Below are 17,186 nucleotides of genomic sequence, written 5' to 3'. Positions count from 1 at the left end.
TCAATACTATGGAAGCTCCATAGCTCAGAAACTCAGATTTTTTATATAAATTGCAAGGAAAAGAAAATAATGGAGGGAGTTATAGATTAAATGCAACTTAAACGACCTATCAAAATTTTAAAAATAGAAAGTACTTAACTATACTGACTAGGGTTTTACACTTGGGTAATAAATCATAAAGAAATGTAGAGAAGTCATGACCATAGTTCAGGAGTTTGCTTATTTTGGAGAAAGGGAAGAAGTGAATATAGGGCCTTCTGGGGTAGCTAGCAAAGGCTGTTTTTTGGTCTCGGTGGTAGTTGTAAGAGTTTTCTAATAATAAGCTATTTGTTTTGTGTGATTTTCTTAATCTGCGTTTTATTTTACCATAAAAAGATTTTTTAAAATTTTATGAAAGAATGCCTTTCTTTCTGCCTTTCTCCCAACTTTTTTTTTTTTTTTTTTTTTTTTTGTCATTTTTTCGTGACCGGCACTCAGCCAGTGAGTGCACTGGTCAGTCCTATATAGGATCCGAACCCACGGCGGGAGCGTCGCCGCGCTCCCAGCGCAGCACTCTACCAAGTGCGCCACGGGCTCGGCCCCCAACTTTTTATTATGATAATTTTCAAACAGAAAAATTGAAAACATTGTGTAAGGAATGCCTATGTACTCATCATACTGTTTTTCTCGTTCAATATTTAGTAAAGATCTTTCTATGTAATTAAATATAGAAGCTTCCTCACTTTTAAGTGATGCATAGCATTCCATTGTATGGATGTGATACTCTATTTAATCAGTTTCCTGTTGATGAACATTTAACTCGTTTCTGATTTTTTCTTCCTGATAGAAATAATACTGCTTATGCTTGTATGTCCTTATGATAAATACCTAAAATTTGTTCTGTCACAGCATATTCTAATATGCAAAGTATAAATGGTGGTGTGCTGTGAATGGACAGTTAACAGTAGAGGATAAAAGGATGCACTATATTTTGATCAAGACAGCCTTATGTAACCTAGGGAGAGCATAAATCTCAAAGAAAAAAGTTGATTCCCCACAGCAGAATCTTCACATAATATCATACCTCTTCTGGATCGATTCAGGTTTAATCCCAACAGTTCTACAATCTCATTAGGTTGTTGTAGGTATAACTAGTATATCATTTATTCATTGCCACAATAATGCTACATAATGAGCAAACCCCAAATTCAATGACTTAAGCAATAGCCATTAGTATCTTCAGGATGGCCAAGTGATTCTTCTAGTCTCTGCTGGGCTCATTCATGTGCCCACAGACTGTGGAGGTGCAGTGTACAGATTCTCCCACATGTTTGATGGTTTGCTGGCTTAGTCTGGTCTAAGATGTCCTTGGACCAAGAAGACTCAGCTGTCCTACCCAAGTCTTCAACATCCTCCCAACAGGCCAGCCTAGGCATGTTCTCATGGTAGTAGCACAGATCATATCTTTATCAGGGTGCTGGAATTGGGCCTGTACTTCATGAGCTTCTGTGTCATCCCATTTACTAAGATCCAGTTGACCAAAGTAAGTCACATAGCTGAACAGTGACAGAGACAGTGGAAGGAGACTGCAAAGTTACAGGGCAGAGGGCAAGGATACAGAGAGGCTACTGACTGGGGCCATTAATGCAGTCAGTTCTCCACAACGGTCCAGCAGCATATTTTAAATTGGTACTTCTTAGAAATATTAAACATGGCTGTTATTTCTAAAGTGCAGATGTAATGCCTTTGAAATATGAAAAATGGGGGTCGAGTATATTTGTGGGAGAAGCATAAAGCTTTTGCTTTATTTAAAATTTCTGGTTAAGGGTTATAAAGGTAACTCTTAAATGGAAAAATCTGCATTTAATGTTATGTCTTGAAAATATTTCTTTTCCAGCTGGTTGGTGTTTTCGCCTGGGATACATTTCAGAAAACAGGCTTTTCCCTGTCTGTGCAGATTTTTCTTTGTTTGATAGTGTTCTTGCAATTGGTTTTGAAACCTAGCTTGGAGAGCATTGAATGGAGTAAGATAAAGGACTGGAATTGCAGATCAACATCCCTAAGTGTTTTGCTTAAGATATAGAAATTAGAGATAGGATTACTTCCTGCACCTTTATTGCCACAACTTTTTTCTGTCTATTTTAAATTATGTAAGTGATAAACTTAGGATCTCCCAGAACATTGATTTTAATGGCAGGTATGCAGCACCAAGATATGTGGATGGCAAGAAATTTATTACTTGTAAAGGTTAATGTCCCCAAAACAAAAAAATTCAACTGTATTCTCATAGAGTACAATATTATATGCCAATTCAGTGTGTACACCTCTACTCCCTTCTCTGCAGAAATAAAAAAATTGGAATAAAATTTTGTATATATGAATACTTATTAAATACTCTTCATTATGTGTGCATTACAAAATTATGCACACTTTAACTGCAACTGTGTGTATTGTACTAAGCAGGCAATTGAAAGGATTTTTCAAAGTAAGTTTGAGTTTTGCTTCATTTTCTGCCTTTAGAACCTACCCCCAGAGTGAGTTAAAATTCCACAGACTTGCTCAATTGTACTCTATTTTGCTTTCCTCAAGTAGGAAAGAGAGGACTCAGGTTTTGCTTGCCAGTAGTTGAGAGCCTCCTTTGTTTTTAGTTTACCTTTATATCAGGATGTTAGGCACAAACCTCAAAAGAACCCTAATAGTAGGGCAAGAATTATCTTGCAGCATTAAGTAATTCAGGCTAAGTCAACTTTAAAAGTCCTGATAAACATGGCATAGTGGTCGTGAGGCTGGTCTTTGAAGGTAAACAGCCAATATCAGGTCTGTCACTTGCCTCTGATGTGACCTTGGACAGGATAACTAACCTTCTGTTCTTCAGTTTCTCATTCTGTAAACTTCGCATAATAATAGTACCTCTTTCACAGGGTTGTTGGAAGTGATAAATGAGATAATCCTTATAAAGTACCTACTTAGCACAATGCCATGCACATAGTAAGTGCTCAGTAAATGTTATATAATGTTGGTGCTGTAAGGAACCCTAGTCATCTGATATAACTGCTCCATTTTATACATTTGGAAATAGGTTAAGTTTTTCAAATAAAAATGTTTAAAGCCTTAAAGTAAGATTGGATCAGTATGTATTTGTAGATAGGTCTAATCCTGGGATGCAATGTCTACTTTAGAAGTATTTATTAACTGTCTGGCCAGTTAGCTCAGTTGGTTAGAGTGGAATATTATAATACCAAGGTCAGAGTTTGGGATTCATATCGGTCAGCTGCCAAAAATAAAACGAAACCAAATAACCAAAAATCTCTTAAAAATAAATAAATAAATAAAAATATTTACTAACTAATGTAATGGCAGATTTTCAAGAGCACGTGTACACCAACAGTTTCATGACAGCTTTTCCTATGCTTGGCAGGTTACAATGATGATTTCAGTAATGGCAGGAAGAAAGTTTTCATTATAATTGCAGTTCTTAGCTCCATAATTGGACTCAGACTACTATTTGTGAACATTTTGACAAGCAGTCAAGACAGAACAAGGCAAGAAGACAGACAATGTAGACCACCAAAGTTTATTGGATACTTATGTTGGGTGTACAAAGATCTCTAGGACACTTTGCTTTTCTTCAGAAAACTCACAGCCTAACTGAGAAAATAGGTAATATGTGTAAGAAAAAAATAACGACAATGGTAATAGCAGTTAGCTTTTGTTGAATGTTTAAGATATGTTAGGCACTAAGCAAAGTGAGCAAGCAATCTATGATACCTCGTTTGCTCTTCATAGCAACTGGCAGATTGATGGTAGCCACAAGTTGACAGCTGAACAGGCTTATAGACATTAACTATTGGTTCGAGGATTGTATAGGACCTAAGTGTTGAATGAGTTAAGAAGATCAAAAGACAACTCTGGGATGAAGTCGTAATTTTCAAAGTTGGGAGTTTGGGGGGTGATTAGAACACCCCTTAGAGACTGTGGAAGGGGGCCCACCACTAGCATTTTTTGGGTGGGAACTAGGAATGATAAATGTCTTGAAGTACCCAGCACTATAACAAAGAATGTCTTATTCTGAAAAGCTATAAAAATACCCTACCAAATATTCACGTAGGTGAACAACACATTTATAATTATCTGAGCCTAGAAGTTCTAAATGTAAAGTTTTTTTTTAATGGTTTTAGTGTACAATGTATATGCCAGAAACGAAAACTTCTTCTAAGTCAAAGATAATTGTATTTAATATTTTTTGGAATTTTCTAAGAGTTGCTTAGCGTTTTGAAATTGATGTCAATACAACACACGCCTCTGTCAGTCTGCATTTGTAGCTGTTGCACTAACAGTGATTCTTCACGTAGGCAAGCATCTGATGATTGTTTGTTGTGACTGCTAATGGACTCATGCCTGAGAATTTGCTTATTGAAATGTATCCCTTGTTTTAATTCTCCTTTTCTGGAATTTATGTGTGTAGATAGATTATATTATCTGTGGATTTCATTTCAAGATAGTAAAGGGGTCATTGTAAGCTATTTGTTACAGAAAGGTGGTGTGGGGTCTGATAGGATTGCGCTGGATTAGAGCTGCCAAAAGAGTAGCTACTTGAAGGTGGTATAGGATTTGAGTAAATGACAGTTTCTAGAATCAGTTGGGTTTTAGACGTCAATGGTTGAAAGAACCTAATTGCGGAGGTTTTTGGATAAGGGAGTGATTGTAAACAGAACAGTGTTTATCTGGCATTGTGGATGTGGGGTACATCTGGGTATAGGTGTGGGAGGGGATTAGACTGGAGGCTGAGAGAGGACTTGTGGAACCCTGTGCAGAAGTAAATGTCTAAGGAGAGAGTGGGCAGGACAAAGATGAGGTAAACTGAGAGGGAAGAATTTTTCAGACTTGACTGTATTTGAGAAAGACAGGTAAAGTGGAATTCTCTGTCCAATTTTTGATTAAATTTTTCATTCCTCTTTGGAATCATTTAGAAATACATAGTGTCTTATATTGAACCAAAATACAAGTAGTTGTTTTATTTATTTATTTATATAATTATTTGTTTAATAGTGCTTTCCTAATTTCTAGTTATGGGCTCTGTCTGTGGTCCTATTGGACATTTGTTGAGCCCTAATAACATTATCACAAGGCTTATCAGCACTATGGATTTTCATTAATGGGACACATGAAAACTGTTGTTGCTAGACTGTTTCACTTAGGTAGTTTTATGTTTTGCCTTAAAATCACTACTGTATTCTTAACACAGAATTTGTAGGAGCCTGCCATTAGTCCCTGGCATCTTTGAACTCAGATTGTGATTCTTATGGAATAAAGGGTACTTGCTCTGAATACTGGCAAAATCTCTAGCATTACAGCTGAGTAACATTGGTGCCAGTCTGTTCTTTGATGGGAAAGGTAGGATAATATTTTAATTTCCTAGATCAGTGCTCCTCCAATAGAGATATAATGCAAGCCACCACATTTTTAAAAATGTGAAACTAATTTTAACAATCTCTTTTATTTAACTCAATATATCTAAAATATTATTTCAATGTGTAATCAATATTTTAGAATTATTAATGAGACATTTTACATTTCTTTCCATGCTAAGTCTTCAAAATCAGTGTGCATTTTACACTCTTAGCACTTAATAGGATTAAAATATTCATTGGAAGTACTTGATCTGTATTTAGAGTACATAAAATTTAGGGTTGAAAAAGTAGTTTCACCTACTCAAAAAGTTCCAAACTTACTTAAATGTTTTCCAATAAGAGTCAAGTACCAGTTTATAAATTTATAATTAAAATATTTATAGTTAAATAAAATTAAAAATTCACTTCCTCAGTTGTGCTAGTCACCTTTTAAGTGTTCAGTAGCACCATGTTGCTACTAGTAGCTATCATATTGGATAGCACAGCTATAGATTATTCTTTGAACCATACATTTATATAGTGTTTTCCCATTTTCTAAGTGCTGCTTTTATATCTTCTCTGGTTATTGTTTGTATAGAATTAGTCCATGTCACTAAGTCTTCTCAGAAACGGTTTTACTAGATTGGATTCATTTATCAAGGTTGTAAAGTACCTAGAGAAAAATAGCTCTGAATATTTGTGCTTCACCCCTAGGGCCCAAAATGCCTTGCACGTAGTAGGTGTTAAATAAATGTTTACCTGAGGACTAATCCTATTTAGTCCTCAAATTGCAACTTAAATTTCACTTTCTCAGGGAAGCATTTGCTGGCTCTCCAGTCTGGCACATGTTCCTTGTTATATTTTCTCATGCAACTGAGTTCTTTCCCTCCAGAACATATATACTTATATACCGATTTGATTAATATCCATCTCCCTGATTAGGCTATAAGTTTCATGAGAGGGGAAAATACGTTTCTTTCCACTAAAGTATCCCCTGTGCCTAGCGTAATGCAGGGCATGTGGCAAGTATGGAATAAATCGTGATCAGATAATAGCACAGGGCTGTTTACAATATGAAGTGATTAGCAGAATGTCCAGTTCTAACTTTATTGAAGTTGATGTTGGTCTCAGGTCAGGGAAACAGGAACATTTTATTTTGAAGATTGTATACACTAAAAAGTATGCAGATTCTTAGTTTTTGTTCAATCCTTTTCAGAATACTCATGTAAGTATATGTTTTCTTGGCTTTCTCTCTATTTTACTGGTATTCATTTTCTCAAAATACCTATCACCTTATCTCTGTCTCTGCATATAACTTAAGGTGCACAGAAGGCAAAAAACTTTTTTTAAAAAAGGAAAACTGAATTGTCACATATGGTTAAAGAGCTGAGGAAGATATAGGAAAAAGACAAAGGTACATAGGGGCAGCATCTCTTGCTGTTTTCAGACAGTTTGAAGTAAACCCACCCTTTAAATTATACCGGAGTAATGAGCCTTATCCACAGTATGTGAAAATATAATTAAGAATGTATGGTGGGCCGTAGACCAGGTTGTCAGGTCATTATCTGAATCATAAAGTTGGAAGTAATGCTTATTAAAAGGTTGCTAGTTTGGAAAGGTTAGATTACAATTTAGTCTTGCAAACATAAAGTTTCTCAATTTGAATTATGCTTTAGAACCTCTAGAATTTAACTTTTTATTTTAACTATTCATGAAAGTGTGATATGCACACAGAAATGTGCACGTTAAAGGTACAGCTTGATGAATTTTCACATCCAGATCAAGAAACAGCACATTACCATTAACACCATTCCGGAAGCTGCCCTCTTGCTTCTTCCCCATCCACTCCCCCATCCTGTTTTACCCCGCGTAGATAAGTGTTTCCTGTTTTGTACTTTATATAACTGGAATCATGCAGTATCTGCACTTGACTTAACGTAATAGATTATCATTCTAAGTGACATTCCTGATACCAGCTCATTGAAAAATAGGTCTGTTTTCAGTTTTCTTTATTATGTGTCTAGTTTGGTAAACTGGCAACTTGGTACTGTTTCTAGATCTTTATTATTCCTTTAAGAATTTTTTATGTAAATGCAAGTATCTGCACCTGTGTGTGCACACATATACATGTTTATGCATTTAAAATTTTTACTCAAATTAGATCATGCTATGCTATGCATATTATTCACCGCTCGGTGATGCATCTTAAAGCCCTTTTCATATCAGCTCATGCAGGTCTACTTCGTTTTTCCTAATGGCAGCACAGTACTCCATTGCATGATGTATCATAATTTAATGGACCAGCTCTCCATTGAAGACAGTTAGGTCCTTGCTGGTCTTTCAGTTTTAGAGCAATAGAATCCAAGTGAATATATGTGTAAAATAAAGTCTTAGAAGTGGATTTGCCTAGCAGTGGGTCCTTGTATTTTAAATTTGCTTAGATATTTGTAAATGGCCCTCCAGAGAGTTTTGCCAGTTTTTACTCCCACCAGCAAGATTTGAAAATTCCTATTTCCAGTGTCCTTGACTTAGATTATGTGATATCCCAAGAAAAAAATAAAATAAAATAAAGATTATGTGATATCAAGCTTGCTTATCTTTGCCGTCTGATATAGGAAAACCAGTTAGTCATTGTTATTTAAATTTGCATTTTCTTTAGTTTTGCATGAGGTTAGTTATTTATGTTTATTAGACATTTGTGTTTCTCCTAGCATTTGTTCCTATCCTCTGCCCATTTTCCTACAGCCTCGTTCATATTTTTCTTAATGATTTCAAGGAGGTATTTCTATATACAGGAAAATAGCCCTTTTATGTCATCTGTGGTGGTAATTTGTTTTAGTTTGTTTTTTGTCTTTATTGTGTTTATAGCCATTTTTTTCTAAACAGAATGTTTTAATTTTTATGTGGCAAAAAATACCAATTTTTTTCTTAGTGGCTTCTAAATTGTGTGTGTGTTTAATGAGAAAAAGGACTGGAAACTTGAGACAAACAGCTAGAAAGCTTAGGCCTGGCGTGGAAAAAAACCTCAATAAATGTCTATGGAAAATGTGGTGACGCAGGAACTCAAATTTCAGTCAAAAGTGGGATGACCAACTATAAATAAACAAAAATTTGGACATTATCTGCCAAAATGTTTAGTATTTTTAACAGCTTTTGGAGGGATTTTCACTGCTATGCTTTTTTCCTTTTATGCTTTGTTCTTTGGGGTGTTAATTTCTTAAATGATCCCTTTTTTTTAGATTTCAAATTATAACCTATTTCCTGCACCATTGCCGACGTCCAGTGATCCATGTCAGAAGTACTTCCAGGTCAGATACGTTTTCATATATTTCAATACAGAGAAGCAGTTGAATATTAAAACTTTAAAAAAGTATATGATAGATAATTGTTTTAATGTTAAACTTATGATTTGTTAAAATAACATGTTTTTGGTTTTCATTGTTCTTTGCTGATGTAATAGGAAGGGGAATCTTTAAAATAAAGTAGAAGAATGAACTGGACTTGACCATATTTGTGTAATAATTGCATGACTGCTTATAAAATATTTTATCATAATGTAAAAATATTTTAGTGGACTGACAGGAAACTAAAACTCTGTCAAATTTTACCATGTAGCATTGTCTGTGAACTGTTGAAATGTAAACAGAGGAGAGCTGTTGAGCCTCTTAAACAGCACCTAATATTGCTGGATTTGTCTAGAATAGAGCTCCCCAATTCAGTGTTCTCCTTGGGTCTAATGCTGATTAATTTCAGGCCTGAGGAAAACTACCTTAATTTTATTATATGTCCCCTGTTTTGTCTCATGATAGATGCTAGTCTGCACACAGCATGGTGTGGGATTTAATTCCTAGCCTCATAGTAATATAATAAGGAAAAAGCAATTGCAGTAACATTTCAATTTAAACATAGTATAGAACTGCAAGTGGCAGAGAGGTCTGGGTGGATTCCCTATCTTTAGGACACATGCTACTCAATGAGTTCTGAGTTTTTTAAATAAATAGATTTAAACCATGGACAAATAGATATTAATCTCACTAAATTCTAAAATGAAACTTATTTTTATTAAATATATGTAAGCCCTTTTCTCCTTTATACAACACTTTACATGTTTGACAAATAACTAAAGTAAAACGTAATAAAATAAACACTAAGCTCAGTACAGGTAAATGAGTATGAAATATTCTTTTCATAAAAAAAAGCCAAAAACAATATGACAAACCTAAGTTTACAAGGAAAATCAGAAACTTAGAGCTGATTCTTAGAGGCCATCTAATTATACTATGATAATTTGGAGAGGGGGTAGATATTCTTTGTAAATACATATTTGAATAGGTATATTAATTTTGGAAAATGAAGACAAATACATGTGTCCATTTATTTATTTAACTTTACTTTACTTGCTTACCTAATGTATGTATATACGTACATACGTACCTACCTACCTACCTAAAAAGTCTGGTGACCAGATCAATAAATCCACTGTGACTTTTCATACAATGAACCTCATAACAATCATAAAAATAAGTAAATCAGAATCCCATATATCAGTGTAGATGAATCTCACAACTAAAAGTCTGAGTGAAAAAATAAGCTGCAGAAGAGAATACATGGTATGAAAACATTTATAAAATTAAGAAATTTTACCATGCAAAATGATAGTATATATTGTATTAAAAGTACCAAGAAATGGTTAGGAGACTGAATATCCAAATTCAGGTTGTTTGATTTCTTTGTCCTTTTAAAAATACATTTTAAATGTTAGGTATTCTTTTCTTTTAAATTTTTATATTACAATACAAGATAGACTCAGTTTGGAAACATTAAAAGAATAAAGCTGGCAAATGTATAAAATGATGTGTTTTCCTCTAAATGGAGGTGAACTAATTAAATAACTTCTAGAAATTTCTTATTGTTGTTATGTTTTTTTATGCTGATGTTTATTCTGCTGGTACTCAAACTGCTTTATTTCTTGGTAGTTATATAAGAGATACTGAAATAGTTATCCAGCATGGTTTTAAAATAACAGTTACTACTCTTATGCATTGGTAAAACATTTAGCACATTTTAAAAGGAAAGCATATTCTTAGTTCAGTGGAGTATCTTATTCCAGCCACTTTTTTTGCTTGAAAATTCAAATGGCAACTAGTGAGGGAGGGTTTGGACCACTAAATGGAATAAGGGATGCCTTTAATCCCTTTTTTAACTCTTGAGAGCTGTGACTACAGGGACCCTTTTAAAAAACAAATATACCAGAATTTATACTATCATCTGTCTCTAAAATTTCTGTTGACCCTTCAAGATTCAGCCCAAGGAGTTCCTTCTGAGCTAGTCTTAGCCCATGATATAGTCAAGTAATTACCCAATTTCAAGGATTTTGCTATTATTTACTATGTTTTCCCTTTTGGAATTGACTTGAGGCCCGTTTGTCAGTTACTCAAGAAAATATGTGACGTTACTTTATAGCTCACCTACTTTTTTTTTTTTACCTAAACCAGTATTCCCAAGCTTTATCATTGACCATATTCATCAGACTTGGCCATAAAAGTCTAGAGCTCTATTTAGAAAAAAAAAAAAAATCATCTTCAGAAGACATTGAGGCTCTTCTAAAGAATGAAAACTGTGTAGAAATTGAACAGAGAAAATAACCTTGGAGTAATTTCCCAAAGTGACTACTTTGGAAGTTTTAATTCTTATTTGAATGCACAAATTCTGCTTTGTCTTTCCTAAATAACCAGTCATCCCATCTGCCGGGTATGATGTTGGCGTGCTAGGCTTTCCTCCATCTTAAGTGCCTTTTTCCTCCTTGTCCCCTGGTGGGTTCCTCCCTACCCTTCCAGACCCAGCTCAGCTCTTTCTTTTGTGCGAAGCCTTCCCTTAGCCCCTCTCCTCATTCCTAATACCATGTTCTCATTAAGACCCTCTGCCTCCTTCAGTCATTGTGAATTTGTGTGATAACTTATCCTTTCTCACTACCCAATCCGATTTTCTTTCTTTAAATAAAGTGTCTTATTTATTTATTTATTTATTTATTTTTGTAATTGACAAATAAAATTTGTTCCTATTTGTCGTGCAGAACACATTGTTTTGAAATATGTATACATGTGGCATGGCTAAATCATGTTTGGTATGACTGTCTTCAGTCTCCTCAGTTCCACCTGGAACATTGAACAGAGTGAGCCCTCAGACAATTAAGTTGAATTGGGCATGGGAAACCCTCAGATGGGTAAGGCCTAGCTGTTGAAATCACTCCTTTATCTTAGAACCTGTGAATCAGCTGTGTGAAGTTGCCCTCCTAGTTTAGAAACTTCCAAGGTTCTAATCCTGTGATCTCACTGGCCAGTGACACCTAAGCTGCCTTCTACTAATCTTTGGCTGTTTTGTTCCCAGAGAAGTTCTTATCATTTTTGTCACATTGAAGGTTTGCTTTCATGAGTAATTTCAGGAAACCAGCTTTATTTTGCCTCTTCTTCCTAAAAGGAAAAGAAAAGTCTGAGTTTATTTTATTTCCCTAATGCTTTGAGGTCTGGTCCAAAAGGCAGCATTCCTCAGGGTAGAAGTTTTGCTGTTACCTCCTCAGAGGAAATAAAATTGTGTAGCCGAAAAATAAAAATGAAGAATATGTGAAGTTTCATTCAAGAAGGGGGCAAACATTGGACTTCCTTGGGACCATTTGTCAACCCTGGGCCCATTTGTCAATTTCCAATTTTATAAGCATGTCATAAGAGCAGCGGGAGAGCAGCAGGTTATTGAAGAAAGAAGACTTTCCTGTCATCACCCACAAACTTTTCCCTTGACAAAAGGCTAGAGGTCTTAGAAAAGAGGAAGGGAGGAGGGGAAAGCCAAGTTTAACTACAGGATCCAGCACAGGTTTGTATGAGGCTGTAATCTGAGTTATGCAGAGAGTATGCCACTGGCATCTGTGCTAGAGCCTTTGTGACCGGGCTTGAGAAAAGCTGTGTTAGGCAGCACATTAAAAGTTATCCTGGCTTATCTAATTTTGTTTAGGCTTCATAAGATATACCCTGTGTAGCCGAGCCCGTGGCGCACTTGGTAGAGTGCTGCGCTGGGAGCGCGGTGACGCTCCCGCCGCGGGTTCAGATCCTATATAGGACTGACCGGTGCACTCACTGGCTGAGTGCCGGTCACGACAAAAAAAAAAAAAAAAAGATATACCCTGTGTATTAACAAAGCTCTTTCAGTTGCCAAAAAGAGAAAATCCAGCTCAAAGTGGCTTAGGCAAAATAAATAAATTAATAAACCTATTAACCTAAGCAGTCCAGGAGGTGTCATATTTCAGGCATGGCTTATTTCAGGGATTCAGACAGGCTTTAGGGCTTGCTCACTTTCTCTCTTTCTGTTGGCTCTGCTTATTTGTTAGATTCATGCTTAGGCAGGTTGTCTCTTCATGGTGACCCCTTAACACTGTAGGCTTGAATCTTCTAGTCCAAGAAAAAGAGAAAAGAGAGCACCACTCTTTTTATCATTCTAGCAAGTCTCATGATTGGCTCTGTGGAGGTCATGTGCTTTTCCTTGAACCAGCCACTAGGGCCAGGGGGATTTGCTACTCTGATTGGCTGTGCCTGGGCTGTGTGCCCCCTGAAATAAAGGGTATGGTCATCTCTGCCTGAAACACATGAGCTGAACCCTTAGCTCCCTGAGAGCAGATATTTCTTTGTCAGTTTTGTTTCCTGCTGTATCCTCAGCACTTAGATGCAAATCTGGCACATAGTAGTGTGCAAAAAATATCTGTTGAATGAATGAATGGACTTGAGGGAAGGTTAATTCCCCAAGAAAAATTGTGGGGCTGTTAACAGAGAAGGAGGAAATACATGCCCAGGGTATGATAGATGTTTCTCCATCATGTGTGCAGGACAGCGAGAGCAGTAGTAATATTAGTTCCTGTCACACTCTTAAATCTGAACTTATACCTACCTCTGGAATAGGAATAGATCCTCTTGAATTGACATTCGATCCTCATAAGTTACACTCAAAACAGCATGATGAATAAATGTGGAGGTGATGGCAAAATCATTGAGGCATCATCCACCTGCTAGAAATCCAGGAGGAGTACCACCTGCCTACTGAAGACCAGCCCTTATGGTTACTGGCATTTTACTTATTTATTCCTCATTAATTCTGCTTATTTTGTTTAGTGTTGTCTTCCTGGCCTTGAGGAGAATGCCTGGCACATAATAGGTGCTTGATAAATATTTAATTAATGAATTAGTGAAACAAAAAACACTGAGTGCTCTTCTATGCCAGACTTTGTAAAGGGAACTGGAAATTCTGGGCATATAAAAATGAAAGGGAAATGCAAATAAAAACCATGGTGAGATACCATTTTACAACAGCTAGGATGGCTGTGATAAAATAAAGAGATAATAACAAGTGTTGGCAAGGATATGTTGAAATTAGAACTCTTATCCACTGCTGGTGGGAATATGAAATGGTAGTACCACTTTGTAAAACAGTGTGGCAGTTCCTCAGAAGGTTGTGTGTGTGTGTGTGTGTGTGTGTGTGTGTACTGTGTGCACGCACACGTATGTGTATGAAACAAAATCGTCATCGTACTTAGCAGTTCCACATGAAACATTGAAAACATGTCCACACAAAAACTTGTGCATGAATGTTCACAGCAACATTGCTCATAATAGCTAAAAAGGGGAAACAACCCAAATATCCATTAACAGACGAACAGATAGATAAAATGTAGTATATCAATGCAATGGAATATGATTCAGCCACAAAAAGGAATGAAGTACTGATACATGGTACAACCTGGATGAACCTTGAAGATATACTTAGTGAGAGAAGGCAGTCACAAAAGACCACACATTGTATGATTCTGTTTATATGAAATGTCTGTCATAGCCCAGTCCATAAAAACAGAAAATAGATTAGTGCTCTCCAGGGGTTTGGGGGAGGGAAGAATGGTGCGTGACTGTTGATAGGTCCGGGTTTCTTTTTGTGTGCTGAAAATGTTCTGAAATTAGATGGTGGTGATGGATATACAACCCTATGAATATACTAAGTACCACTGAATTGTATACTTTAAAAGGGTGAACTTTAGGGTATGTAAATTATATCTCAATAAAGCATTATACAAAAATGAATAAAAGTCTCAGCTTTCAAGGAGCTTGCAGTTTAGGAGAGGTCATAGATGTCTCAACTGATATTTATACTCTGGGGATATTTACTGTATAGTAGGTATTGCACACCAGGCCCAGAGGCAGGGCTACTATTATGTAAAGGAGCCAGATCAGGCCTGACAGAGGACGTGATTTTTGATCTGGGTTTTGAAGGGTTTATAGGAATTTTCAGGTGTGAATAGAGCTGGGATAGGAGAAGATGAGGGAAAAAGACATTCTTGAGCAGAGGTAACTCTATGTCAGAGGCAAAGGCATCCTCAGAGAGGGTCATTGTGGCTATAGCATAGGGGACATGGTGAGGGAGTTGAGTTGCAGTGACAGGAGATGTAACTGGAAGGGTAGATTGGGACCGGTGGAGGAGAATGCCAAGTGCTGTGTATACTGTGCTGGATTTGGACAACAGGGAGCCAGTGGCTGTTTCTAAGCAGGAGAGCCACACGATCAGTTTGTTTTTAGAAAGACAGGGTAAAACGTGTCAGGGTATTCTGGAGTTTGAGAGAGATGTTATGCTAGTGAAATGTACAAGGAAACTTTATAAGTGATGAGAGCCTGAAAGCAGGCATAGAGGAGGTGGGAAGGGGTAACTCAATTTATTGGAGAAATATTTCCAAGTAAAATTGACAGACTCTGATACTTGGATGGGATGAGAAACTCATGAGGAGCTATTCCAAGTTTTCCTGCTTGGCAATCTGGGAAAAAGACAATGCCATGAATTCTCAAAGTCCAGCTCGTGTTTAAGTGGATTTAACTACCCGCCTCCCAGTTTGTAGGGACTATTAGGCCAAGTGTTCTTTGATCTAGAATCTGTAGTAAAATCATCTGACACAAAGAAAAATGGGACTGGCTAACATGCACCAACTTTTGACTAGAATCTCAGTAAACCTTCAGTATTGGGGAAAGTAGGCTAAAATATCCTGCATGTCAACTAGAGAAATAAAAAGGATAGGGGGGGATCCTAGGGCAAGAAAGGAAGAGAACCATCTTTTCATTTTTATATCCATAGAGTATTAGTTTTTCTCCATAATTTGTGTTATTCATATTATTATGTCGCTATTTCCCCTTCCGCTTAATTCTCCTCTAATCATTGTTACTAATGATGCACATGCTATCTATGAGGAAGTGAGGAACAGAGGAAGGCCCAGAATTGGGTGGTAGGAGTTGGGCACAGGCACACCTGGAACGCATGTGTGCCAAAGCATTGGCTGGGCCGCCAGTGCTCTTCAGACCAAAGAATGGAGAACTTTGAGCTGATGGTATTATAGCTGATGAGCAATCGTGTTTGGCAGAGAAGCACACCAGTGTGCTCTGGGTCACAAAATGTACACCTTTGACTCTAAATGGCCTTTTTTTTTTAGCGAGTCATGGCAGAATTGAGCAAGAATTCTATTGAGCTGAGACTGAGGAGCAAAATAAACTAGTTAGTCTGGACATTATATTGAAAGATTTTATTTTAACTCTTGCTCAGATGCTGCATGGGGTGAAAACCTGAAATAACTGATCATTGATCACCCTTTCCCTTTCTGATATCATTAGCTTTTTCAAGGAAAGGAAAAAATGAATTTCCTGTTGAGTTAACTATTTAGGCAGTAATAGTGGTTTCCTTTCAATCTTTAATATGAAACTCAAAAATTCTACCTACGCATTTCTCGAGATGTTAATGAGACTTGCCTTTTTCATTTTGTTCAAGGGTTTATTCTACAAACATTTGTTAAATGCCTACCGTGTGCTGGGCCTCTGTGCTGGTTGGCAGAGGTTACAGTCTAGTGAGAAACTCAAACAGGTTAAAAAAGTAAAATGGTGTGAGTGATGCTGTATTAGAGATGTGTGCATGAAGGTATGGGAATGTAGAAGAAGGAGCCCCGGAGTCTGCCTGGAGGAGCAAGAGAAAGCTTCATAAAGAGGTGACATCTACCGTGAATCTCAAAAGAGGAGCAGAAATTTGCTAGATAGGAGGAGAGGGTGCTGAGAATGTGTGGAGTGACAAGGAAGATGGCATACATGATCAGAGTATTCCACATGCCTCTGAGATCATTAACTCAGGAGTATATCATGTTAAACTTCCACATCTCTCATTTCCTTATTCCAGTGGTTCTCAGCCTTTGCCACACAGTAGACCCACCCAAAGAACATTTTAGTGACCTGACTGGGCCCAATCCCAGAGGAACTGAATCAGAATCTTTGGGAGTATCTTTGGGGGTGAGGCTGAGGCATCTAAACATTTTAAAGGCTTCCCAAGTGATTCTGTGGCCAGGGTTGAGAACAGCTCCTTATTCCTTTTGCATCTGTCTCTCGGCCTTTCTGAGACATATGACCCCCTGGCCTTTACCTTTTCTCCTAGCTCTTCACCTTCCTCCTCACTCCCTCTCTCCCTCATTTTCTGCCTGCTGCAGGCCTGATCCCAGAGTGGGTCCTCATCTGTCCACCTCAGCATGCCTGACGTCTTCACCACATCCCCGTGACTACTTCTAGACTTTGTCCCTCTCGTCAAGTTCCCTGCTAGACCACCCGCTAGACTGCTCTCTCTGAGGGGAAGACATTATCTTCATAGAGAAAATTGAGGCCATCAGTTTTGCTTCTTCTCAGTTTTGTGTCACTATAGTGACATGTGTCTGTCCCCTCCTTACTTCTCCTCCCTTCTCACGTGAAGAAGTGTCCCTTATCTTGGGCA

At 37.1% G+C, this 17,186-nt stretch overlaps 1 protein-coding gene across 9 annotated transcripts in view; it reads left to right on the top strand.

Moving 5' to 3' along the window:
* Positions 1–17,186, top strand: part of APBB2 (amyloid beta precursor protein binding family B member 2) — a 357,658-nt gene that overhangs the window by 157,272 nt on the left and 183,200 nt on the right. For all 9 annotated transcript variants that reach the window (XM_063107683.1, XM_063107679.1, XM_063107686.1 and 6 more), the window contains one exon: positions 8,609–8,677. In XM_063107683.1, the coding sequence (XP_062963753.1) occupies positions 8,659–8,677 (19 nt within the window). In that variant the 5' untranslated portion in view covers positions 8,609–8,658. The remainder of the gene's footprint in view (positions 1–8,608; positions 8,678–17,186) is intronic.

This window comes from Cynocephalus volans, chromosome 9 (assembly GCF_027409185.1).
Source record: "Cynocephalus volans isolate mCynVol1 chromosome 9, mCynVol1.pri, whole genome shotgun sequence".
NCBI lineage: Eukaryota > Metazoa > Chordata > Mammalia > Dermoptera > Cynocephalidae > Cynocephalus > Cynocephalus volans.
This window is presented reverse-complemented; position numbering and strand designations above follow the sequence as displayed.